The sequence below is a fragment of the Thunnus maccoyii genome, chromosome 15 (genome assembly GCF_910596095.1).
Source record: "Thunnus maccoyii chromosome 15, fThuMac1.1, whole genome shotgun sequence".
Taxonomy (NCBI): Eukaryota; Metazoa; Chordata; class Actinopteri; order Scombriformes; family Scombridae; genus Thunnus; species Thunnus maccoyii.
Genome location: NC_056547.1, coordinates 26,311,421 through 26,335,093, shown reverse-complemented (window position 1 = coordinate 26,335,093; position 23,673 = coordinate 26,311,421). Strand labels below are relative to the sequence as shown.

The following is a 23,673-nucleotide window of genomic DNA, read 5'->3' as shown; positions in this document are numbered from 1 at the left end:
TTAACTTCACAGCAACCCTTGATTGATGTCTCCAATTTGATTAGTGTCAAGATCTGTTGGACTAAATAAATTAGCCAGAATAAATTACCATTCAGGTTAATGCCATACAGTATTTCTTAAATGTGCTACAGATTTTTGATGTGACAGACGACAGGCTTTTTACTCATTTAAAATGCAGATCAATAAACTCCTTGAAGCAGTTTGTTGACATCAGGCCAGGTGTCTCTATCTCCACTGTGATGGAGCTATTCTCAGTTCAAGTTGTAGGTTGTTCCTTGACTTTATATTTGTTTTAAACAACAAACCAATAAGGTGAGGGAAGTGTTGTGACTGCCAAGAGTGTTCCTCAGTGGCAGGTTTATTATTCTTTAGTGATTCTGCTCAGAGTGTTTCTGTGGGCCTGACACCACCCATGAAAGTCAAGTAGTTGAGCAGAAAAAAGGTCCATTGAAATTCAAGCTTCAGTGGTTTGATGCTGCTCAGAATCTTTCACCTGAGCACAAAACCCGCTGAACTAGGCTTGATTATGATTTAATGTCCTGTATAACAGACTTTTTCAAATCCATAAAACATTGAGCCCTAAATTTCTCTTTCAGCACAGTTGATGGTGGCAGAATTCTACATCAGCCTACAGGGAAAAAAAAACAGAACAGCAACCTTTTGTTTGCTGTAAAAACAAAAGCTTGGCCGCTTAATCGCAGAGAACAGCAAACATGATTTCCCTACTTGTCCATGTAGAGAGTGATTGACCTTGTGCAACAAAATATGCTGTAATTCATCATCCAGCTGTTGGTGAGTATCAGTCACGTGGTTCTGCTCTGTAAGACTCATTTGTTTTATGTTGATGTTAAAGATACAGAGAGTTTCCTCACTGATGTTGATTATTTCGCTGTCAAAATACTCCTTTATCACCAAAATCTCATTTGCTTTTGTTGACTGTACAGACAGGCGCTTCTTAGAAGAAATGACAAAGTCAGAAAAGGCCATTGTTTCACGCTTTTGTCTGTTGTTGCGCAATGTTTCAGCCTTTAGCCTGTTTCATTACAATGCTGTCTGGTGAATTGTGCCAAAGCGATGCATTCTTTGCTTGACAAGACAGAAACCTGCAGGTGTTTCTTTGTCCTTTCTGCATCAACAAAAAGTCCTGTACACTGGTCCTTTGGGCAGACAAATGAGCTAGGGATTTTTCTGTTTTGTAATCTTGCTTAACATTTGGTACACTCTTTGGGCTATCATTATCTATCTACTGTCACTGCCTTTGTAAGGCGTCACATTTCCTGTGAAAAAAAGATATTCCACTTTGTTATCAAAACTTCAATAGAAAAGTGAGATCAGAATGAAACTTGTTTGCCATTATCTTTAGCTATTCCTTTGAATGTCTAGTATGTCAGCCAAATTGTAAGGAATGAGCGGCATGACTCTCATCTTTGAGACTAGCTTTTCTAGCAAAGATCTCTTAAAATTCTGTTGTGGAGATTTGGGTGACCTCCGATTGCAAATCTTGTTGGATCCTTCTCGAGCGAGAGCTGTGGGGGACCCAGTCCATGCCTAGTCATGCTGGCTTCTTCCCTGCTTCTGATGGAGCACAAACAGACACTGGCTCCCTGGTGGTGTTACGGCCTCTGGTCAGACTGTTCTGCTCCACACGGGTCCGGCACGGAAGGCAGAAATCCCTGAAGCATCGCTTAAAATTCTCATCCAAAAATGCGTACAGGACAGGGTTGAGGCTGCTGTTAGTGTAGCCCAAGGCGATGCACAGGTGCCAGCTGGCTATCACGAAGGGGTTCCTGGTGTTGATCTCCACCATGGTCTTCACAATGATGAAGATGTGAATGGGGGTCCAGCAGATGATAAAGGCCGCTACTACCACCAGGACCATTCGAGTGATGCGCCGCATGTTACGGTCTTTCTCCTTGGAGCCTGAGAGCAGGCGAACACTCCTCAGACGCAGGATCATGAGGCCATAACATATGGTGATGACCATCACAGGAACCACAAAAGCAAAGATGAAGACGCAGATCTTAGTCACTGTGTCCCAGTACCAGTCAGGGTCAGGGAACTTCAGCATGCACATGGTTTTACCTGGAAAAGGGGCAGAATGGGATCAGACAGTATTAGGGTTGTAATATCAAGCAGGTTGACAGATACTGGTTTGTGGATTTATCATAAAGCTACGGAGAAACATCTGTACTCCAAATGCATGCTTCAAAACCAAAATACTATTGCAATTGCTGCTGTGCAAAGTAAGGACTATCAAAAATATATTCTAAATGAGTACAGACTTTTGTCGGTAGCCTGTGTTTTTCTGACCTTATTGCCAAAAAATAAAAACACAAAACCCCAGATTACTCTCAGTTATGTTTTTCAACTTCTTTCTACAAAATCTTGGCATGGCAATGGTGCTATGACTAAGGCTAGGGAAAGATTGTGGTTATGGCGTATAAACTATGGTTGAAGTATGGTTAAGGTTAGGCAACTAAAGCACTTGGTTAAGGTTGGAGAAAGACTGTTTTTTGCCAAAACAAAAGGCAATTCTGTTCACTGTTCTACTCTGTCAAAGATTCATTAGAAAGATGTTTTCCCTCTTCAAGGACTACTTTGAAGACACTCATTAATCTAAATATTCTAGGCTCAACATTCAACAACAACTTAACGCAGAGACATAAGAAAGACATCTGTGAGTGTTTGTGACTCTAAATGAATAGGAAAAATAGTACAGTTCCTAAAAAAAGGAACTACCCTGAACTATTTATAAAAATCAAATATTTCCCTTGGTTTCAACGGAGGGTCTTCAGATTCAGTGGTCTAAATGTTTCAAAGGCTTTTCTACTCACTTTGAGAATCCACAATGGCTCATTCGGGGTCATGGGTGGGACTGTATTCATAATCAACATTATTCTTTCTTTTTCCTTTGTGTGCCATGTTAGCTCTGATGAAGGTCTTAAGGACCAGAGGCTTGGCCTAATAAATGCAAATTAAGCAGATCAAAGCTGTTGAGGGTCTTTTCTACTGTGAATTGCCTCTGTTCTCCAGCACTTTGGCAAGGATCCACATAGATCCAACTCTGTATGGGTCACCCAGTTCCAGGAAACAGTTAATGTTTGTACTAGACATGAAGACTTTAAATAATAGTGTAAGATAAAACAGTGGTAGAAGACACTAACTACTATCTCACCATTATCTGTCACTTTGGTCACAGCCATGATCATAATGGGAACCCCAATTGCTGAGGACAGTACCCAGATGAGCACGTTGATCAACTTAGCCTTCACCGGTGTCCGAAACTCAAGTGCTCTGACCGGATGGCACACAGCGATGTAGCGGTCCACGCTCATCATGGTGAGGGTGAAGATGCTCGTGAACATGTTGTAGTAGTCGATGGCAATAATAAGCTTGCACAGGACTTCTCCAAATGGCCAGGTATTCATGAGGTATTTAGCGCTCTGGAAGGGCAGTGTGCTGGTGGCCAAGGCATCGGCAAGAGCCAAGTTAAAGATGTAGATGTTTGTGGCCGTCTTCATCTTGGTATATCTGGTTGTGGTCACAAAGCAGAGAAGAAGTGTTTGTAATAAGCAGCAGCAGTAATGAGAGCAGCTGGGTATGTGAGTCTCTGTTATGGTAATATGGGGATTTCACAATGCAATGTGTTTTTATGGCTTAGATGAGAAGTTAATTCCCTCATATTATACATGTAGAGCCATGAATGTCTAATGCTTATTCTCCATAGCTTGGGTTTTTCTTTTCTAAATGAGTGATTTGAGATAATGCATACAATTGGCTTGTTGGCTTCTGATCAAGCAACCTACTTACAGGGATTGCACCAGAGAGTTGTGAAAAAGAAAATACTTCTGCTTTCAAATTGAGGTTCATATATATTTATATGCTGGAGCCTGATTTTAGGGTGGGCCTGTGCATTTTTTTTGTGCGTGTGAAATGAGGATATTTTTTCTCACATATTTGAGGGAAAAAAATAATGGTCATCAGCACTTTACTCATTAAATTTGGCACAATATTGGCTTATTGAGGTCAGAAATTCTCCTGTGGGGCACAAGGCTTATTTACACATATGCTTCTCTCATGAGAAACCTTGCAAGATGTATTGATATATAAATCTTTATCGGATTTAATGTTCTAGGAAATAGCAGGATTTTCTATGCATGTAAATTGGATTGTATTTAGTACAATTCAATTTATAGGCATAGCAGATTGCCCAAAAGCAAAAAGGGCAAGCATAAGATAACAGAAAAGTACAGAAGTTCATTAAGATATATTGTATAATAAATACTTTATATTACAATGATGTTTGAATATATTATGCTGATACTTGTATATTTTATTCTACTTTGTATTTTTGAATGATAAAGAATAGGTTGAGAGATATGAAGGACAGAATTGGTTGCAATACACAACGGCCTATATATTTAATGTCTTAATAGGAAAAGGGAGAAAAGGAGAAATAACGTTCATATTAGTAATGCAATCTTTATTGTTTTGGTCAATTAGAATACACTAATACACATTGTCTAAATGGAAATGTGTATTGATTTTTCTCCTGGTCATTTTTCATGCCGGCTGTACAGACAATAACCTGGGGGTCTGTGATGAGGGGGACACAATTTGCAGCAAGGTAGCCAAACCTAACACATGAACACAAATATGAAGCTGTTAGAATCACTTGTAACCATTAAAATTAAGAGATGATGAAGAACATGGATTTGTTTTGGCATTAGCACTGGCATTAAGCCTGCTTATGACGGACTGACTTTTGTATTAATGCAGTAGCTACATCTTATCAGTAGAACAGTTTTAGGGCTAGGCACTTGCACATAATAAATGAATAAATAAATAAACAGTCATAGAAGTAAACTCCCCAACAAACTACACTGAAGAGTGATCAGTAGAAAGATGCAGGAGTTTGACACTGAAATAGAGAATATATGGGTAAATCCATTTACTGGCAACTCTGATGACAGTAAGCCTGAACATCAGCTACAGCTGACGTTACGGTTTCCACTCTTGGTTATGTAACCCACATGGATTATAGGGCTGCAAAACCCATATATGTGATTTAGAGATGTAATTACATGTTGTTTCCACAAGGGGACGCATATACATTGTGCGCCTGTTATGTTGAGGGAGTTACATGACCTCTTTGTTTTACCGCAGCAACACTCCCAAACACAGCAGACGTGTGTGAGCATGTAAACAACTGAAAAAACGAGCATTTCCTGGTATGAAACACCGCAAAATAGTCATAAAAGTCAGATTAATGTCCATGCAACAATGCTAATAAGTTGCTCTTTTAATAGAGGTCCAACTGTGAGCGAGAGGGAACAACTTCTGTCAAGTTATTGATGTTGAGAAACTCCGGTGAGTTGCCATGTCGTCTGCTAGTCTGTTGTTGTTAACCACTGTGAAGGGAAGCTGCATTAAACTTACTGTTGAGTCAAGATACTTTTCATAAAACCCAACCAGTGATTGTGGGAATGTGGTCTAATGTTTATTGCATGCTTTGGTGCAAGTGTATCATTGTATTTATAGTCTGAAAAGATCGCTAGCTGCTAATCGCTAATCGCTAGCTGCTAACGGCTAAGCTAATCGCTAAGCTAATCGCTAAGCTAATCGTTAGCTCTGGCTAATGCAGCTACCGACATTGTGTCAGAACTTTAAAAGACCATTGCACTGTTTTCTAATATTGAAATCGTTATGTTTTAATGGGAATTGTGCACTTTAATGTTTTGAAATGCCATTAAATGGTAATTTAACCGATTTTGGTTGCTGGATGTACATGTTAAGTGAATCATAAAGGATAATTTAGTTCATTTTCATGATTAAGTTACTAGTAAGTTTAAATGGTGCATAAAAATGTAACAATACAGCAAATAATTTAGGTAAATGTTAAAATATTAATTGTTATGACATAAGAAATTCATAATAAGCAGTCTGTTACTTTAAGAATACAAATGTTGATGTGACAGAGGGAAAATTCATTGTAAATAATTTATTGTTAAATAAATTGTTAAAAGAGATTCATGGTAAATTGTTCATGTTAAAATTACCAGTGGTTAAAATATGGTCATTGTAGTACAAGTATATCCTTAATTGTTGATTATATGATGTTTGATATTCTGAGGGAGAAAAGAACTTAATGAGATCTCATCTTAGACACATAAAGAGAACTGAATAACTAATTATCCTGCACTATCTGTATGTCTATCTGTGTAGGTTGTTTTTTTGTGACCAGATTGAATCAAAGATGGCGAGTCCAGCCCGTGACCCTGTGGCCGGATGGAGAAACAATGTTGGCCAGACCGTAGGAACTGCCCACAGAGGACATCTGATTTAAAGTGATACCCATTTTCATTGGGTTACAGGTAAGACACACACTAATTATCCTACCCCGGTTGTAGTGATAGTAGTGACATTAGACGTTTGGAACAGATACAACACAAAACAACTTTGAACTGAACTCTTGAGCTATTTAATCATAAGGAGTCCCTACGGATTAAAGGGACATTCAGTGATCTAAAGAACATTTCATTGGATTTTTTCCACCTCCATATCGGACTATTTCCGTTTATTTTCTTATTTGATTTATTTTATTTTTAATTTTCAATTTTTTAAAACTTAAAGTCTTGTGTATTATTGTGTATGAGTCGAGGCAATAAATTGTCACTGTTCAACCGTACATTAATTCATTCCTTGAATTATTCAAGACAACTGCTCATCGGACCTAGTTAGATGTTAGTGTCTTACTGCTACTATTGGTTAGCACTGAGGACGCTACAGTTATGTTTACTTTGATCCTAATACGAACCACATCACTCCTGTGCTTTTCATCCAGTACTGTAAAAAAGGTCTATTACTCTTGTAGAACATGGTATGTTTTTAAACCATGAGGACTTTGGTGTGACTTAATTTCAGCAAAGACAAACATTTTCTTTATTTGCAGTAGGGAAAAGAGTTGCATTCAATTGGGAGGGTAGCTGTTTTGCTGTACATATCCAGTCAATGCTTTGATTCCATGCTGGACTTACTGTGTCATGGCAGCATTTTGGAGCCAAATTTCACACCACATTCAATCAATATGAATAGAATTGCCACAACCAGTTGACTCACTTAATTACTTTTGGTTGAAACCAGTGTTTGGCAGTAGCGCGTTACTTAATCATGTGTTACAGTAATGTAATTACTTTTTTCAGTAAGCAAGTAAAGGGATTGCAGTTATGAAATTTAGTAATTACATTACAGTTACAAATCCCAATAAAACTCTTGTTGCTTCAACAACTTGTTTGCCATCTCACTGGTAGTTTAATGGAGGGTTGATATCACGTTGGTCCGGTGAATGTGTGGGGATGCGGTTCGCTGCCACCAAAACAGAAGAAATGCCCCAAAGTTGATATGTTGTGTCGTCTTAGCTGGCTCGCTAACATTAATCACTGGCAAGGCTACAGGAATCAGCTAGTTTAGTTCAGAGTTGGAGGCTGTGAGAACAACGCCACTTCACTGAAAAGGACAGGACTTTATGCAGTCACTGCGCCTAATGTTAGGCTAGCTAATGAAGGTCAGTTAATATCTCCAAAATGTAGGCTGGCAGTTTGCTGACCACAATGTCTTGTTCCCTTTTAATGTGTTAAACACAGAACATTAAATGTGAGTGTGTGGAGGCTATGAAGTTGTTCAAAGGGCTCCTTTATGGAGCTGGATTGAGTAACGAAAGTAAAGAAATGATTACTGTCACTATTTTGAGCCATTATTAAAGAACTGAATAATATGTTATGTGTAAATGATTCCATTCTTCAAGTAACTCGTCCAACACTGTTAAGCCACACACATTTTGGCCATAAACCAACAGCAAACGTCTTTGTTGACACATCTTCTGTACCACCATGTCAAAATTAAAATTGCAGTGCAAAAAGCCTGTGGCTTCCATAACTCTAAGTTATTTATGTTCTGCTCTTACATTAATATGCTTGATTTGCTTTTATTTGGGGAGCTAGTAATTAAAAGGCAGCTAGTGAGCTAGTTAGCTCACAAAATAATTTCATTTTGCCACTTTCCGATATGACTTTGCTGTAACGTGTTGTTGTCTTTCTAGAAAACTGACTCTCTGCTCTTCATGCCATTCTTGTGCGATTGAGTCCCTCTGTTTTCTAGTCGTCTCACAACTTTGTCTGACTTTATGTTTGTAGATCAGGTCATGTATTCTGAACTGGAAGTCAGGTTGTCAAGAGTTAAGTTGATGATGTCATCAGACACTTTTGGGAGTTTCATTGATAATAAATAAGAGACTGAACTCTGTGGGAAATTTTGTCTGAAATAATCAGGCACTTGGATGTGAATGTAGGCTTCAACTGAATCTGAAAATATAATTACAATGACTGCTGTCACATCAGTTTTTCCATTACTCACTGTCAGCTCCAGCAATAGTCTCTAAATGATCATCATTGCAGTCTGTGTCTTTTCTGTTCAGCTAAAGGAGAAACTGGGACATACGGATACTTTTAAACTGAGCTGTACAATATATAAATAACATTTATGAATAATAGCGCGTGGAGAGTGGGCCTTTTCATATCCCATAGCAGGAGAAGCACAGGTGTAAATAATTACACAATTAATGGCTGCATTCCATTCAGGTGTGAAAGTTTCAGGGAGCTGCTACAGAGCTGTGAAGTGAGAGGAGCAAGCCTAGGGTGGTACGAGCCTGTGTACATAAAAACTTCAAGGTGAATGAACCCTCACTATAGCTCCCAACGGGCATCTTGGCAAGAAACATTCATTAGCCAAGCTTAAAATTCAGTTATGTGTGCTGCTAATGGCAGGTGGACGCTAAAGGCTACACTGTTGAGAAAACTGAAAATAAAATCTTCAGTTTAAATCATTTTACTTTCAGATACTGGGTCAGTTTTGCATACAATGATGCCATGTTTCATTCACAAATTCAACAACAAAGCAATTTGAATTCACTACCACTCTGATTCAGATTCTCCTCCATAGCAACGGCAGCTGAGGCTCATGGGTACTGTGGAATTTGACCTTTCCGCCATGCCAAACTGATGAATCAAACATGATTTCTCAAAACAAAATTGAAATAATTAAAACTGGGGGTCATAACAAATGTATAGGATAATTAAATTATCTTGAAGAATCCTGTTTTTCTGTGTTGAGTAATGTAAAAGAAAAATTTAAAATGAGGAACACGTCCAGAACCAGCGGCTTCTCTTCATGACTCAGTTGTACACGCTGGCTCACTGACTTACATCAGCTGTGTCTGAAATCCATCCCTCATTCACTCATTCCCTACTCCATACATAATAGACAGTCAGTAGTTCACTCAATAGTGAGCAGTAAATTGAGATTTTTGACCCACCTATCATGGCTGTTTTGCATCAGCACTGTCAGCTACACAGTTCGACAATGGTAATTTCCGCGCCTTCGCATTGCGGGATTGTTAGCAGTCCATGCCATGGACACTGTTAGAATGACTTTTATCTGACCCTATGTATTTCACTGATTTTGGATGTTAGACATGGGACCTAAATATTCCATAATTTGCATGTCATTTGAGGTAATATGATATAGTCCTTCTTGGGGGGGACCTTTAAATACAAATAATGGGTTTAGGCCATTGTCTAATAAACGTCTACAAAATAAGAACTTCGTCAGCTCTTCCTTTGAAAGACATCATCACACATCCTTCCTTTCAAACACTGTTTTTTTCATTTCATTGTGGATTTTTTTAGGGATAGATACATTTACTCAGAATATTGGCACTCATATTAAATGCACTAAACTATAGTAAGTAGGCAGTGATTTGGGACACAGCCTTGGACATTTAAATGGAACTGAGCCATAATTAATGTTATTGGATACACGTGTGCTTATCCTGCTATTAAAAGTCAAAATCTTGTAGATCTAAGGCCAATCCCTTCAATGTGAATTTGCAATACACCTCCATGGTACCTCGACTCTATGAAATGAATTCAGCTCTATCTTAAGTTCATTTTTTTCAGTCAAGACAAAAGGAACAATGAAACAGTGAAGTCAGCAGCAGATGGCTGGTTTTGAACATTCCCTTCTATGTTTGATCATCCTAATCCGTTGTCTGTATTAGGTACCACTTACAGCAAAGGAGCGTAGTGAGCTTTTGAAAGTTATGTAAGGGCCGTCTGTGAATCAAGCACATTATCAATATAATGCTTTGAACCCTTGGAAAACAGATAAAACCACATCTTGCTTAGAGGAGAGATGGGCTTTGAAGTAAAACGGCATTAGTCATAATAAAAGGATGATCACCAGTTAGAGTTTTGGATCACAGCCATTTTATGAGACCTGATCTCAGAACTCCATCAAAACCTGGTCTCTGTTTAGTTTTGCATCTCAATCTGTTTGAAGCCTTTGATTCAGTGGCTAAAGCCTGGCTTTTGACATGGGGAGAGGATTATGTTTATTGTCAGTCACTTTCATATTTGAACTGTGATTCAAAAGAAATCGCTTTCCCCTCTCCTAATCCAAGTTGACAGGATATGTCCACACACAGTATATCCCTGTATGTAGCAAAACAGCACTTTTTTCCTCCCTTGAGTAAACAAGTGCTAGGGTGAGTGGACCTAGATGTTGTGCCACCCAGTTTGGTATATTATGACCATGTGGAGCTTGGAAATGAAATGGTGTAAATGATGTAAGTCTGCAAATTAGGCTCTGTTTGTACACACAGGTGCTACAATTCAAAGGTAAAAGCGAATGAGAAAGGAAAAGGTTGATATAGTTTTCTTGGCCCCCAAGATATTATGTCACATTCACAGTGGCACACTGGAGCTTGGTAGGATTAAGAGGATATCAAAAAAGCTGGTAGTGTGGCATAAAGTAGGCAGAACTGGCATGAGGCAAGACTCTTTCATGGTATTAGTGCAGGGGTCTGTGCTGTAAAGTGTGCAGTCAACGCAGCAGGTACAAAGCACATGATAAGACATTATGGGCATCACTAGAAACTGAATTTGAATCATTTATATTTGAATTTGAATTGCTCAACTTGAATAATTGCATTGGTAAACTGAATCTGAATAGCATAATTTGAAATTGAATTTATGAGTTTGGGACTGAAATCCACCAAACTTGAAACTGAATGTAATATGAGATTGAATTCAGTGGCTCGGAAACTGTATTTGATCCTCACTGAAAATTCAACTCTTTATATACTTCTACATTCAGTTCTCGCAATTCAAATTCAGTTCTTCCAATTCAATTTGGATATCAGAATGTCTCAGGCTACTGAGACACACATCTGGTTGTCGAGGAAGAGCAATCTAGTGAGGATTCACAAAACTCCTTTTTAATCCATCAGCACCTATGTTTTTGACCATTTCCTTCCTGACTCCAATAACACAAAGATGTCAAAGGTATACAGCACGCCAATTTCTCTGTTGTTGGCTACAAGAACCAACACTAAAGTCTTCATGTACTCCCCACATCTGAGGAAATGAAGACCCAGTGGATTAACTTTATTTTTTGATGGAAATGTCTCCACAACAATTGGAAAACTCTTATATTTATATTTATATATATATGGCCTGAGGTCTGGAAGAGCCGCGCCCTTGTGCTGCTTGTGTCTTCCCTGCTCAGTACACCACTGGCTCTGCTACAGAGGCCTTCTCACATCCTGTCACCGTTTATCCTCCTTTGGTCACCTCCACTGGCTCCTCTGTCAGATCTCGGCCTGGGAACTCCCGGTTTCGCCTCCACAGGGAAAAAAATTGGAGCACCGAGGTACATCCCCGTTCAGATCTGCAACCACCACTGCCACAATCCCCTTCTCTGCCTCACCCCTCAACGCTGAGGGGACACGAAAGCTCCATGGTAAGGAACATCCGAGCCAAAGGCGTCCACATGTACTGTTTTCCTGGAGCCTGCGTTTGGGACATCCATGATAAACTACCTTCTGTCCTAGAATGTCATCTGGACTGCTCTAAACTGGTTATTCACATGGGATCAAATGACGTCAGCCAAAAACAGTTGGAAAACCTCCATGCGGACTTTCAACTGCTCATCTCTGCCCTTAAAGACACTGGGAAACGCATCCTCATATATGGTCCAATCCCATCCCTTGTGCGGGGCTGTGGCCGGTTTTCCCATTAACTGTCACTGCACACCTGGCTGAGAGGAGAATCTAGTGCAGCACGAATGAACCGGGACTTTGTTGATGATTTTGATCTGTTCTGGAACCGCAGCCAATTGTGCAGACCCGACAGACTCCATCTAAACATACACAGGCAAGCTGCTCTCTGCAAACTTTGACCATGCATTGATTAACCTACAAAACGCCTGTCAGACTGTCTGAGACAGTCCATGCCACCATGAGGTAATCCACACATATAATCAAAATAATGTTTACTGCCACTGTAAATCTACTGGTAGGGTCCTTGTTACAAGTGAACTCTCTACAACATCTGGCCAAATTTATCCCCTACCACTCATGGGACATTGACTGTCAGACTCACATTCAGCTGCTCTACCTGTAAATCACATCCCAAACTGCCTAACACTCAGACACCATAATTCTGTCTCCAAGGTATCCTATTCAGTAAATTATGACAATCTTATTACCATTACATGCACTATTATTCCATCCTCACCTTCCCCTCCCTCCAAATTTGGTCTGCTGAATATGAGATCACTGTCTAACAAATCATTTATCTGTCAAGATTTTATTATGTCCTAAAATTTAAACTGTTTTTTCATCACTGAGTCATGGCTTACCCCTGATGACCCCTCCTCTCTCATTGAAGCTAATCCTTCAGGCTACTCTCATTTTCATTAACCTAGGGCACATGCACGAGGTGGTGGGGTTGCTGAGCACAGAGGAACTTGTCTCACTTTTTAATAGTACTTTTTCAGACACTCTTGACTCTGTTGCACCGGTCAGAACTAAAATACGAAAGCCTTTGGCCTCACTGTGGCTTAATAACAGTAATATTAGAAAAATAAAAAGAGAATGCGGAGGGGCAGAGCAGTGGTGGAAGCGAGATAAATTGCAGATCTCATTTCAAATTCTGAAGGATCTCTTGGATAAATGCCAACTGGCTGTCAAAAATGCTAGGGCTCAATATTTTTCTAATCTTATTGACAAAATCTGTCGGTACTTTTTAGGGTGTTACAGTCTGTCACCTCCTCCACTCCCACCTCCTGTTTTGAAGCGTCTGTCTCTAAATGTGAGGACTTCCTAAACTTCTTTAAAGACAAAGTACTTGATATCAGAGCTAGTATTATTCCATCTGTAAATAGCCTATCCATCTCCTCTGAGAACACTGCAGTTCTGAATTCCCATAACTCCATCGCTTTACCAGAACTTCATCATATTATCTCTTCTATGAAGACCTCCACCTGTTCCCTCGACATTATATACCAAATGGTGACTCCACTGGCTCCAAAAAGAAGTCTGATTGTATGGAAGTCTATGAGAAAATGACCCTGCTTTTCACTTGATTCATTACCTTAGTAAACAATTTCCTAATGAGTTTATGGTCTCAATCGCTAGTTTCAAGTCTTATTCAATACAGCATGATGTTCATTTTGTAGATTGTGGTCTCATTTAGAGTAAAATAGACGATAAAGCAGGGTATGCTTTAGGGCATGGCTACATTGTGATTGACAAGTCATGGCATCGCTGTTGGTTAGGTAACGTAACCATGGCGTAACCCCGATTCACAGAGCATAGGCGTAGCCGTAGGTGTCGCTGTTTCAGTGTTTCAGTTCATGAAAGTTAACTGTAATATTTTGGTTGCCTAAAAAGTCTTGTTCAGCATTTGGTTGTACCATAAGACCTTCTAAGGGGTTGGATGTTCAGTTTTTCCGGGAAGTAGGTTTTGTTTAATGACTTTAAGTCTGTTTTTCGATAGCAAGCATTAGCATTATCACACTTAATCATAGACTGTAAATGCACCATGCTAACCAAGCTAGCAGCAAGCATTAGGGTTAGTTCCACTCTCTCGTCCAAATATGGTCACTTCTGGCTCCCAAGATCCAAGATGACGACGGTCAAAATGTCAAACTTGAGGCTTCAAAATGGGAGTCCACAAACCAATGGGTGATGTCATGGTGGCTACGTCCATTTTTTTTTTTTACACTCTATGGTTTGTAGCCTAATATATTACTACTTATGATAAAGTTTCAACAATTAGCTGTTGCAGCCATTAGTAGCTGTACTTATAATGCAATATTGTTATGTATTTGTATATTACAGCTGTCCAGGCTACTGTGTCCTGCAAAGACTTTGGTGTTGACACATCCACTGTTCCCTATGCAGCTCTTCAGGCCTTTCTAACATCCACACCAATAAAGAGACCTCGTCAGGTCCTTGAGGAAGAGGAGGAGGAGGGGCAGGGTGGGATATTACCTATGACACTGCAGACTTAGTCACAGCTTTGATAGGGTCAACAGACATTTTGTGAGTTACTCAAATATCTCTACAAGTGTGTGTATATATATTAGTTACCAGTTTATTTGCTGAAACAAATGCAGTCTAATTCAGTGTGTGAACCTTCTCTGTAATGTTATCTCAGGCTCAGTGGCAGTCCTTGTTTCTAGACTATTCCACTGTTTAATCCTATGGTCCTACATAAAGAGCATGGTAGGTGCAATTACTGAGAATAGTCACAGAAACACAGAATATGACAGTGTAAAAAAAACATAGAAGTAAAAGTATTTTCATTGCTCAAAATAATTCACATGAAATAGATCACGTCTACTACAATTACTATAAATACTTATATAAACATACTAAAAAAAACTTTCCAAACATCACATCACTTTTGTCAGGCTACATCAACACTGGGAGTGATCCTTATAGAAAATGAATTAAAAAAGACAAATATTTTAATGTCAATATGTACTATAACAAGCTCGATTCAAGAATAACACAATTACAATGGGTGGGTCTCTTTATTGGTCACCCCCCACGACCCCCCAAAAGACCCCCATATTTCACACCCTGCCTGTATGAAGATTGAGTGTGTGTGTAAGCACATGCATGTCTCTCATGCTGCTGCAGCGTTTCACCCATCTGTGAGAGACAAAACAAAAATACAATCCATTAATTGAATAAAAAAATGCTGTGCAAAAAATGTGAGGCTTATTTACAAAGGAAACCTGTTAACGAAAGTTAGCTTGTTAACAGTTGGCTAATGTTAGCTAGCCCTTAAATCTCATCCAATATTTTCATGGCACATGATATGGAACATGTTATGACATTCTAATGTTAGCATGACTGGATAGAGCAAGTTAAAAGTAGTAACCTACATTATTTGTACAAAACTAATGTAACTCACCCTCCATCGTGGAAAACTCATGATGAAGCGTGCACTGCTACATTCTGCAAAACCATGTCCATCCGGATAAATACCAAGTTTTTAGGGAGTCCCATAAAGTGCAGCTAAGAGACTGAGAGGGAGTTCTGTAAATCTGCACTCAATTGCTCTTCCTCAACGAAGGGATATGTGTCTCAGTAAATTGAATTTGAATTGTGAGAACTGAATGTGGTATATAGACATTTGAATTTTCAGTGAGGATCAAATACAGTTTCAGAGCAACTGAATTCAATTTCATAATATTACATTCAGTTTCAAGTTTATTGGAATTCAGTTCCAAACTAATAAATTCATTTTCAAGTAATGCTATTCAGATTCTGTTTTTCAATGCAATTATTCAAGTTAAACCTTACAAATTTAAATTTTCTTATTTAAATTAAGTTTTTTAATTTAGTAATTTTTTTAGTAAATTTAAACAGTTTTAAATGAAATTATTCAAGTTGAGCAATTTAAATTCAAATATAAATGATTCAATTTTTAAAAAAAAAGCAGTGGCAGGTTTTATGTATAAAAACAGCAACTTTTTCATTTCCATGATTTGTCATTGCAATCCCATAGCTGGTCCTGAGGTTATGCTATGGTTAATTGTTTGGCGTATAATTCAGATGAAGGGAAAAGCTCTTAAACAACCATTTTCCTTTCTATAAGCTTGGAGAAGCAATTATGTGTCAAGAAATCTAAATTTAACACCCTTTTTCATCTCACAATGAAGCACGTTTTCCTTTGGCACAGTCACACTCTGACGGTTTAATCGCCCCCTTCCCTTTTTTTAATTTTGTTTCCTTACAGTGCGGACTCCCTGCTACGAGGCTGTCATGGCTGTTCAATCCCTTCCTCCTCACACATGTCTTTTGGTGCCACATCAGAAGGAGAAGAAAAGCCTCAAAGCAGCAGATGACGAAGGGCTCCAGGGCCTTACACAAACAGTCTAAAGAAACAGTGATATACAGCCTCCGCTGACAGCGGCAAATATTGACCATCCTGACCTCAGATCTATGTAGGTCATGTGAACGATTCCTTTCTGTTCACCTAGATGGAGTGTCAGTGTTGCTACTGGTTTATCATTCAGCTTGTAATTAATCAAATGCCACAAGCTCGGCACTATTTAAATCCTACCTAACCAGCCAAGGTTGTAGGAATATTTGATACTTCAGCCAGCTGATACACAGATCTATAGAGTCCTGAAACTGACAAAAAGCAGTATAATTTAAAAAAATAACTGAATACATCAATAATAATTGTTAAGTAAATAATAGTAATAAAGTAAATAAAGTTATCAGAGGTAAGCCTGTGTCAGGCAAGTAAGTCCCCTCCATTGTAAAATGCTTTTATTTGTTCAGATTTCATACATGGGATTTTTACCTCCACCCCCAACAGAGGTTAAAATCACCACAGACCTCACTGTGGACAATTTTCATAGGGAGTCTTTCTTCAGTAGAAAATACTCCTATGGACATTGTAGACAGTTTATCCTGTGGATTATCCATTCACCTCCATTGTACTGGATTCTGGAAAGAGATGTTGCTGTTGAATGTTTTTGATGCTTTCTAATTCTCAGTGTGCACAGAAGAAATTTCATTGTATTGTGGTAGAGACAGGAATCAGGAAAGGAAGACTCAGGACCTTCTTGTTGTGAACAACAGTGCTAACCGCTGCACCACCGTGCCATCCTCCATACAGATCTACCTTCCTCTCTAGAGAATTAGCATTTGTGTTTAAATCAGTTTTGATCCTTTATCTCTACACTAGTTGGAGTTCCACTGTCTAGTGCAAGCAAATGATTTTGCTGATACACAAGTCAAGGTCGATTCTCCTGTGTTTGCAGGGCTGAAAGCCATACACACACTGACACACATACACTGATATAAATGCTGCTGGGTGAGATGGAAGACAAGCAGTGAGACACAGTGGCCATGTTGACTCAGCTCAGGAAATAAACAGACTGACAGACTGGCACCTCACACACACACAGTCATGCTCCAACTGGCAACATGATACGATATTTTCAGCCAAATTTCCATCCCCTGTCATTTTTTTCCCTGAAGCTGTGTTGACTCGTGCTTTTGTCTTTACCGAAATATTACTTTTTTAATCCATTTCTACTGATTTCTTAGTAGAAATGGAGTAATAATCCACAAGAAACAGCCTGGTAAAGAATCTGCTTTCACATACAATAATCTAGCCTTCCACTAGCCACACATCAAACTGATTTCAAATGGAGGCCACTTAATAATAAATTGGATGAGCACCGAGCCAGTTCTTATCTAACAGGTTTGGTATCAGGAATAGGAGCATAGGGGAGGTAGAGGAGAGGATCACTGGAAGATAGGAGGAGCCTCGTGCTGCTGACCTATCCTGCGTAACAGAGTGGACCATCTCCAGAGGTGTCAGTGTCAGCCTCTCCATCAGCAGTCAGTCCAAGGCCTCTCAACGCCACAGCGGTCCAGTGCCCAATCCATACTGGTGTGAGCATCCATGCAGACTCTGCTCTAAATAGGGTTTGTGTGCACTTGAGTGTCTCTATCTAGGAATATAAGTGGAGGAAAGTATCTGCATTTAATGACTTTGGCTATATACTATAATATATACAGTATAGCAAAAGTCAGGCATCAGGAACCCAAATTTCAACACACACAATACCAGTCAAAAGTTTGGACACACCTTCATATTCCCTTGAATGAGAGAGTATGTCCAAATTTTTGACTGGTATAGTGTGTGTATATATATATATATATATATATATATATATATATATATATATATATATATATATATATATATATATATATATATATATATATATATATATATATATATATATGCCTGATGTGGCAGGCAAACAAGTCAACATGTCACAATATCTGATAAAACAATTATTTGACTGGCAGAAAATTAATCAATTTTGGCAGTCCTTTTTTCAAGTCGTTTTTCAAGAAATATTTTAAGTGGTAGTGAGAGTAGGTATTTTAGAAGTACTTATTTTTGTTCAATTAAATTTTTTCAATTCAATGGGCTTTATTAGCATGAATGTTTTGAGAACAATGTTGCCAAAGCATCAAAATACATTTTGTCCAAATATTTGGACAGTGAACATTGACACAACATTAAGATTGATATAATGCATTAATTATTATATATATATATATATATATATATATACACACATATATATATATACACATATATCCTATGCATGTATTTGTGTGTGTGTGTGTGTGTGTGTGTGTGTGTGTGTGTGTGTGTGTGTGTGTGTGTGTGTGTGTGTGTGTGTGTGTGTGTGTATCAGTCATTCACTGTCCCTCAAGTTGTTGCATGTTGATACATATTGGGCAGCAAGATATTTTTAATTTAATTTACAGAGTTGAGCTTGTTTAAATAAATGTTCCTTATTTCAAAGTTTCACATTGTAGAAGGAAGCGCATCTCTGTCTCAACATCACCTGTTGAACAGTGACCAAATATTCTGTTTTCTTTTGGTTGCCATGATTTTTTGTGTCGTCCTTTGCAGTCACTGAGCCTGTACTTGGTTAGGGTCTGTCTCTGCTTTCTATCTCTGACAGTAGAGAGATATTCTGCTAATTCATAATCTCTTTTTAGGGCCACTACGTCCAGCTGTTGCTGTAGTTCTTGTTCGGTAGGAGTCAGTAGAACAAGGTCATCAGCATAAAACAGAGACTTCATCTCTCTATCTAGGAGAAGAGGCCAGGAACAGCATATTGATCCAACTGAACAGCAAGTTAATTTATATACACAATAAATAAAGTTGGACTTAAATTGCAACCCTGATGAACGCCTCTTCTCTGGGTTAAGAATTTGGTTTGTGTCTCCCAACAGCACACCTATTTTCCAAATACAGTACATTGATTTAACCAGATCATACATGTTGCCATAATGTAGAAGTCTGTAATAGAGCCCTTCATGCAAAACAGAGTTGAAAGCTTTCTTGAAATCAATAAAACAAGTGAATATTTTATGTTTGGTGTACATGTTTGTTAATTAAAGTGTGAAAGATGTATACATGGTCGGTGGTGTGGTGTTTTGGGAGGAAGCCAAGTTGATTCTTACTTAAGATGGAGTGTTCATCAAGGAAATCTATTATTTTATTTAAAATACTGCAGGATAATTTACCTAAACAACTGCTGACACAGATGCCATGGTCGTTACTGGGGTCTGATTTACCCCCACTCTTATGAATGGGGGAAATGAGCCCTTTGCATTGTAATACGGTATTGAACAACTTCAACACTGCCCCCTGCATCTGTGGGGTGCTGCATTTGAGCATTTCATTTTTAATGCTGTCTGGAGCACAAGGTTTACTTGGCCAGAGAGATTTTGTCTGTGTGGTCAATTCCTCCTAAGTAATTGGGAAATCAAGGGGGTTTTGGTTGTCTTTAATTGTTTCTTCTAATGTTGGGAGTTTTTCTCCACCCCTACCATTTCTTGTGGGGACATATTGATTTTGGTGATGTACAGTATTGATATGTCATTCATCACATCAGGTGAGGCCATGATGAATTTGTCTCTACTGTCTGGGGCCCATCTATAAATAGGATTTAATTTATACAGTCACTCATTTGACCTGAGAGTTTAAAGAACACATTTATTTGGTTGTGGTCTGAAAGGGGGGATTGCTGTCTGATAGTGAATGCACTGATAGTGGAGGGGTCCATGTCAGTGATTGCATAGTCTACTACCCTAGACCCAAGAGTTGAGGAGAATGTGAATCTCTCTAAAAAGTCCTCTCTCTCTCCTCCCCCTGCCTGTGGTGTGGAACCATGTGATGACAGCATGCTAGTTAGCTTAATATGGTTGTTGATGTGGAGTGTATGTAGGAGTGTATGCTTTGTTGCTTGCCAAGCTTAAGTAGCTGTGGAAGATTGTTTTGTTTGTAGTTTAGTGGGTTGAGCAGCATGGATTGTGTTCAGGGTGGGAAATTAGCACCAGCCACCAGCCAAATGCTGGAAGTGGCTGGTGAATGTGAACATTTTAAAAAGTTAATTTCCCACCCTGGTTGTGTTGAGTTGTGTGGGTGCAGGTAAACAGGAGGGTGGTTCTGGGACGCTGGAACATACTGTTGAGCCAGCTCAGTGTCGTGGACCCAACTGAATGAAACACCAGTTATTTAGACGTTGCCCACCTGATGACTACATAGACATGACTGCACTCTTACGCTCACACACAACTTCATAGTAGTACTATGTTCTTTTTTCTTTAACAGGACAGGTCAAGGGACATGACAAGCAAGCTAACATGCAGGCTGCTGGCCTCCCATTGGGAGCAATTTGAGGTTCAGTATCTTTCCCAAGGAACCACCCACCCTGTGATTAGCAGATGACCTGCGCTACTTCCTGAGCCACAGCCGCCCAATTAAGTTGCCTATCAGGCCAGTGGAACCAGAACATGCAGTTTAGCCTAAGCAGGTACAATGTAGATATTAGGCTGGTTCAAGCTGCAGAGTATCTTCTCTTTGCTTAGGTGAGGGTAGTATTTAAAGGTAGCTTAAAGGTACTTCAGGTCAGGATTAGAGAATTGTGTCAGAACATCATTAAACACGGTTAAGAATGGCAAATGTCACAACAATAAACCACTAAAGTCTTAAAACTAAAAGTGTGTGCTATGTGTTTGTGTCTTTCTTTGCCTCAGACGTGGTCATCATTGCAACAATGAGTGCAGATCAAACCCATCATCTTTTTTGTTTTCATTTTTTAAAGTATTATGAATAAATCCATGGTATGCATCATAGAAAGTTTAAGAAACTAAAGGGATAAAAATGAATATGTGGAGCTCAATGTTTGCCCAACTTTTCATTTTTCTTTCTTACATCACTATATCTGTGTCTAAGTTTGGGTGTCTTTTCTATTCTTGCTTCCTTCAGAGTTTACAATTGTTCCACAGGAGATAATACATTCTGACCGGGATGCTTAATGTGCTCACCTTCCCTATGGCTCCATCTCTTGGGGTGTCTTGCATCAGTGATGAGTCTTCTCACTCACAGAAACAGAAATGCCAGCGAGTCGCTGCACACAATTTGATTCACTGCTTTTTCCAAGCTCTCATCCATCTGCTCTTTGTCTCCCTCATACCTCCCTCACTCCCTCTTTCTTTTTTGTCCTACATGCCTTGTGTTGCCCATGGTTTTCACTCTGACTCCTGAATGGAAATAATGGGCACAGTCATAAATATTCATGAATATTTGTTGGTTTAATATCCAAAGATTGCCACTTGCAGAAAATGGCTTGCTTTTCCTATATTAAACATTCTTTTTCTCTCTTTCTGTACTCCCTCCGATGCTGTCTTTTTCTCCTCACTGTATAAATTAAAACAATCCGAACAACCATGTTTTTATCTTATTCTGTACGTTTTAGTCTGTCATGTCATGTTTGTGGACAGAGAAATGACCATTACCTGGCTTTGTTTGCCACAACCGCATTTGACCGTGTTATCCTTCTATGCTGAAATAAGGGCATCTTAAATTAATTCTACCTTGTTTAATTCTTAGAGTAATTAATGTTTCTGCTGATACTGGAGGAACACATACGGAGAATGTCTAAGATTAGAGGTAATTAATGTGATGAGTAAGGACAAGCAGACACCCAGGCTGCAGAAGATATAAACTGTTTTATTCCTGACAAGCATACAGGTTAGGGCAGGGAGGCGTCTCACAAAATGACAGGGTGCTTGTATCTAATAGCAAAGTGAGTGCAGGCTTTATTACATTGCTTTTAGAGCTGAGGGGGAAAGACAAACGGTGACCTCGGACCAACAATTATAATGCAGACATCCCCTAATGGAAGAAAAAAACACTACTCTTGAAATTGCACAGCTATTTAAGCCTTTGAAGACCACATTTTAAGAGTGTGAAACCACTGTCTATCAAGATATTCTGGAAAGCTTTAATATAAAAACAAAAAAATATTAAATAAAAACAATGGGTTTATCCACCATTTCATTGAGGCCAACTCAGAACATATATTTTAATAAAGAGAGTAAATAAAGACCAAACTACATGTCTTTCTTAATATACTCTGCAAGATTTCCTCTCTGTTAGATCTTGCAATATCATCAAACCAGGTGAATATGAGTATGAGCTGATGGTCCACAGATGTGGTAATGGAGACTCTGCTTGAACAGACCTCTCTGCCTGAGGCACAGCTGAGTCAGATTGAATTGAGAAACTGCTTCTGAGATGAGAGGTTCAACTGCCCTTCCTCCTCCATGGGCATAAAACTTGCACATGCTGTTGCTCCATGCAGAAATAATGAAAGAACAACCATGTGCTTTATGAAGAAACAGACCTAATTCACCCACAAATGCAGGCACACATATCCCTCCGGTCAACACACACTCAAGTAGAGACTGAGATTAATGTGTACACAACCCCCAATCCCCCAACCCCCCACCCCACCCTCCAAAAAAAAAAAAGTTGTCCAATGCAGGTGGTGTAATAAATTCTGATTCATGTGTAAAATTTTGCATTAAAACACCATGTCAATTCTAAAAAACGTGTTGGAATCATTATTCATTCTTACATGTCTCTATACATCATAAAAATCTTATTTTTTGAGCACAGTGTTATAGAAAACCTCAAACGTTTTTCAAATAGAAACCTTTGTTTTGAGTGTGTATTTTCTACTTTTATGAAAGGAGGCAAAAGAAGCAAACATTCAGACATTATATCATAATGCTCCCAAAATTACCCTGAAAGTATCTTGATTATCACTGAAACTAACTCAATACTCGACTTCAGATGTTGGTCATGGGGTTTTTAAGGTTTAAAGACATTCATTTTTGGCTCTCATTATTATTAAACCGGTGGCATACTCAATAAAATGACTGTGATCAAAGAAAAAAAGCAGTGTTTACCTGACCACCCCGTACATGACAAGGATGTTGCCCAGAAGTCCCACCACGCAAATGACGGAGTAGAGAGCCGTGATGGATATGGCTATGATTATACCGCCGGTGCTCCTCACGGGACTCTGCTTCTCGGTGTAGTTCTGCATCCTGTCACCCATCAAGCCACTCTCCTCGTCCGGGAAGGTGACATTAAAGGGGATGACGGAGTAAAGGTCGGACAGGGAGAGCTGAGCTCCGGAGACCGTGTACGGCTCCATGCTGCGGCGCTGTTCACTCTGTCCGTGGTGCTGAAAACTTGCTCACACAATAATGTGAAGGAACTTAATTGTCTGGAGTGGCTAAAACTGGTCCGGTTGAAGGCGAGGAATGGAACTAATGGTGTGAAAGACTTTCCAAAGAAAAATGTAGCAGAGAGCCTCTGCGTAAAAGAGTTGAGGATGCTCCTCAGTTTTGCT

General features: G+C 39.1%; 1 protein-coding gene and 1 long non-coding RNA gene across 5 annotated transcripts; one reads left to right on the top strand and one right to left on the bottom strand.

Annotated features, from left to right (window-relative positions):
* Nucleotides 1–1,552: 1,552 nt before the first annotated feature.
* Nucleotides 1,553–23,485, bottom strand: oprd1a (opioid receptor, delta 1a). Its single transcript, XM_042434705.1, has 3 exons — nt 23,225–23,485; nt 3,176–3,531; nt 1,553–2,082 (listed from the first exon to the last, which is right to left on the bottom strand). The coding sequence occupies exons 1-3, from the start codon at nt 23,473–23,475 to the stop codon at nt 1,553–1,555; spliced, it is 1,137 nt and encodes a 378-aa protein (XP_042290639.1). The 5' UTR covers nt 23,476–23,485.
* LOC121912536 lies at nt 5,115–21,581 on the top strand. 4 transcript variants are annotated; one of them, XR_006100084.1, is made up of 5 exons: nt 5,115–5,231; nt 5,310–5,370; nt 6,226–6,374; nt 16,152–17,860; nt 20,580–21,581. It is a non-coding gene; the product is annotated as an uncharacterized LOC121912536 (long non-coding RNA). The 4 variants fall into 4 exon arrangements; XR_006100083.1 differs by lacking the exon at nt 20,580–21,581 and adding an exon at nt 18,959–19,334; XR_006100086.1 differs by having other exon boundaries at nt 5,116–5,231; nt 16,152–17,827.
* Nucleotides 23,486–23,673: the final 188 nt, after the last annotated feature.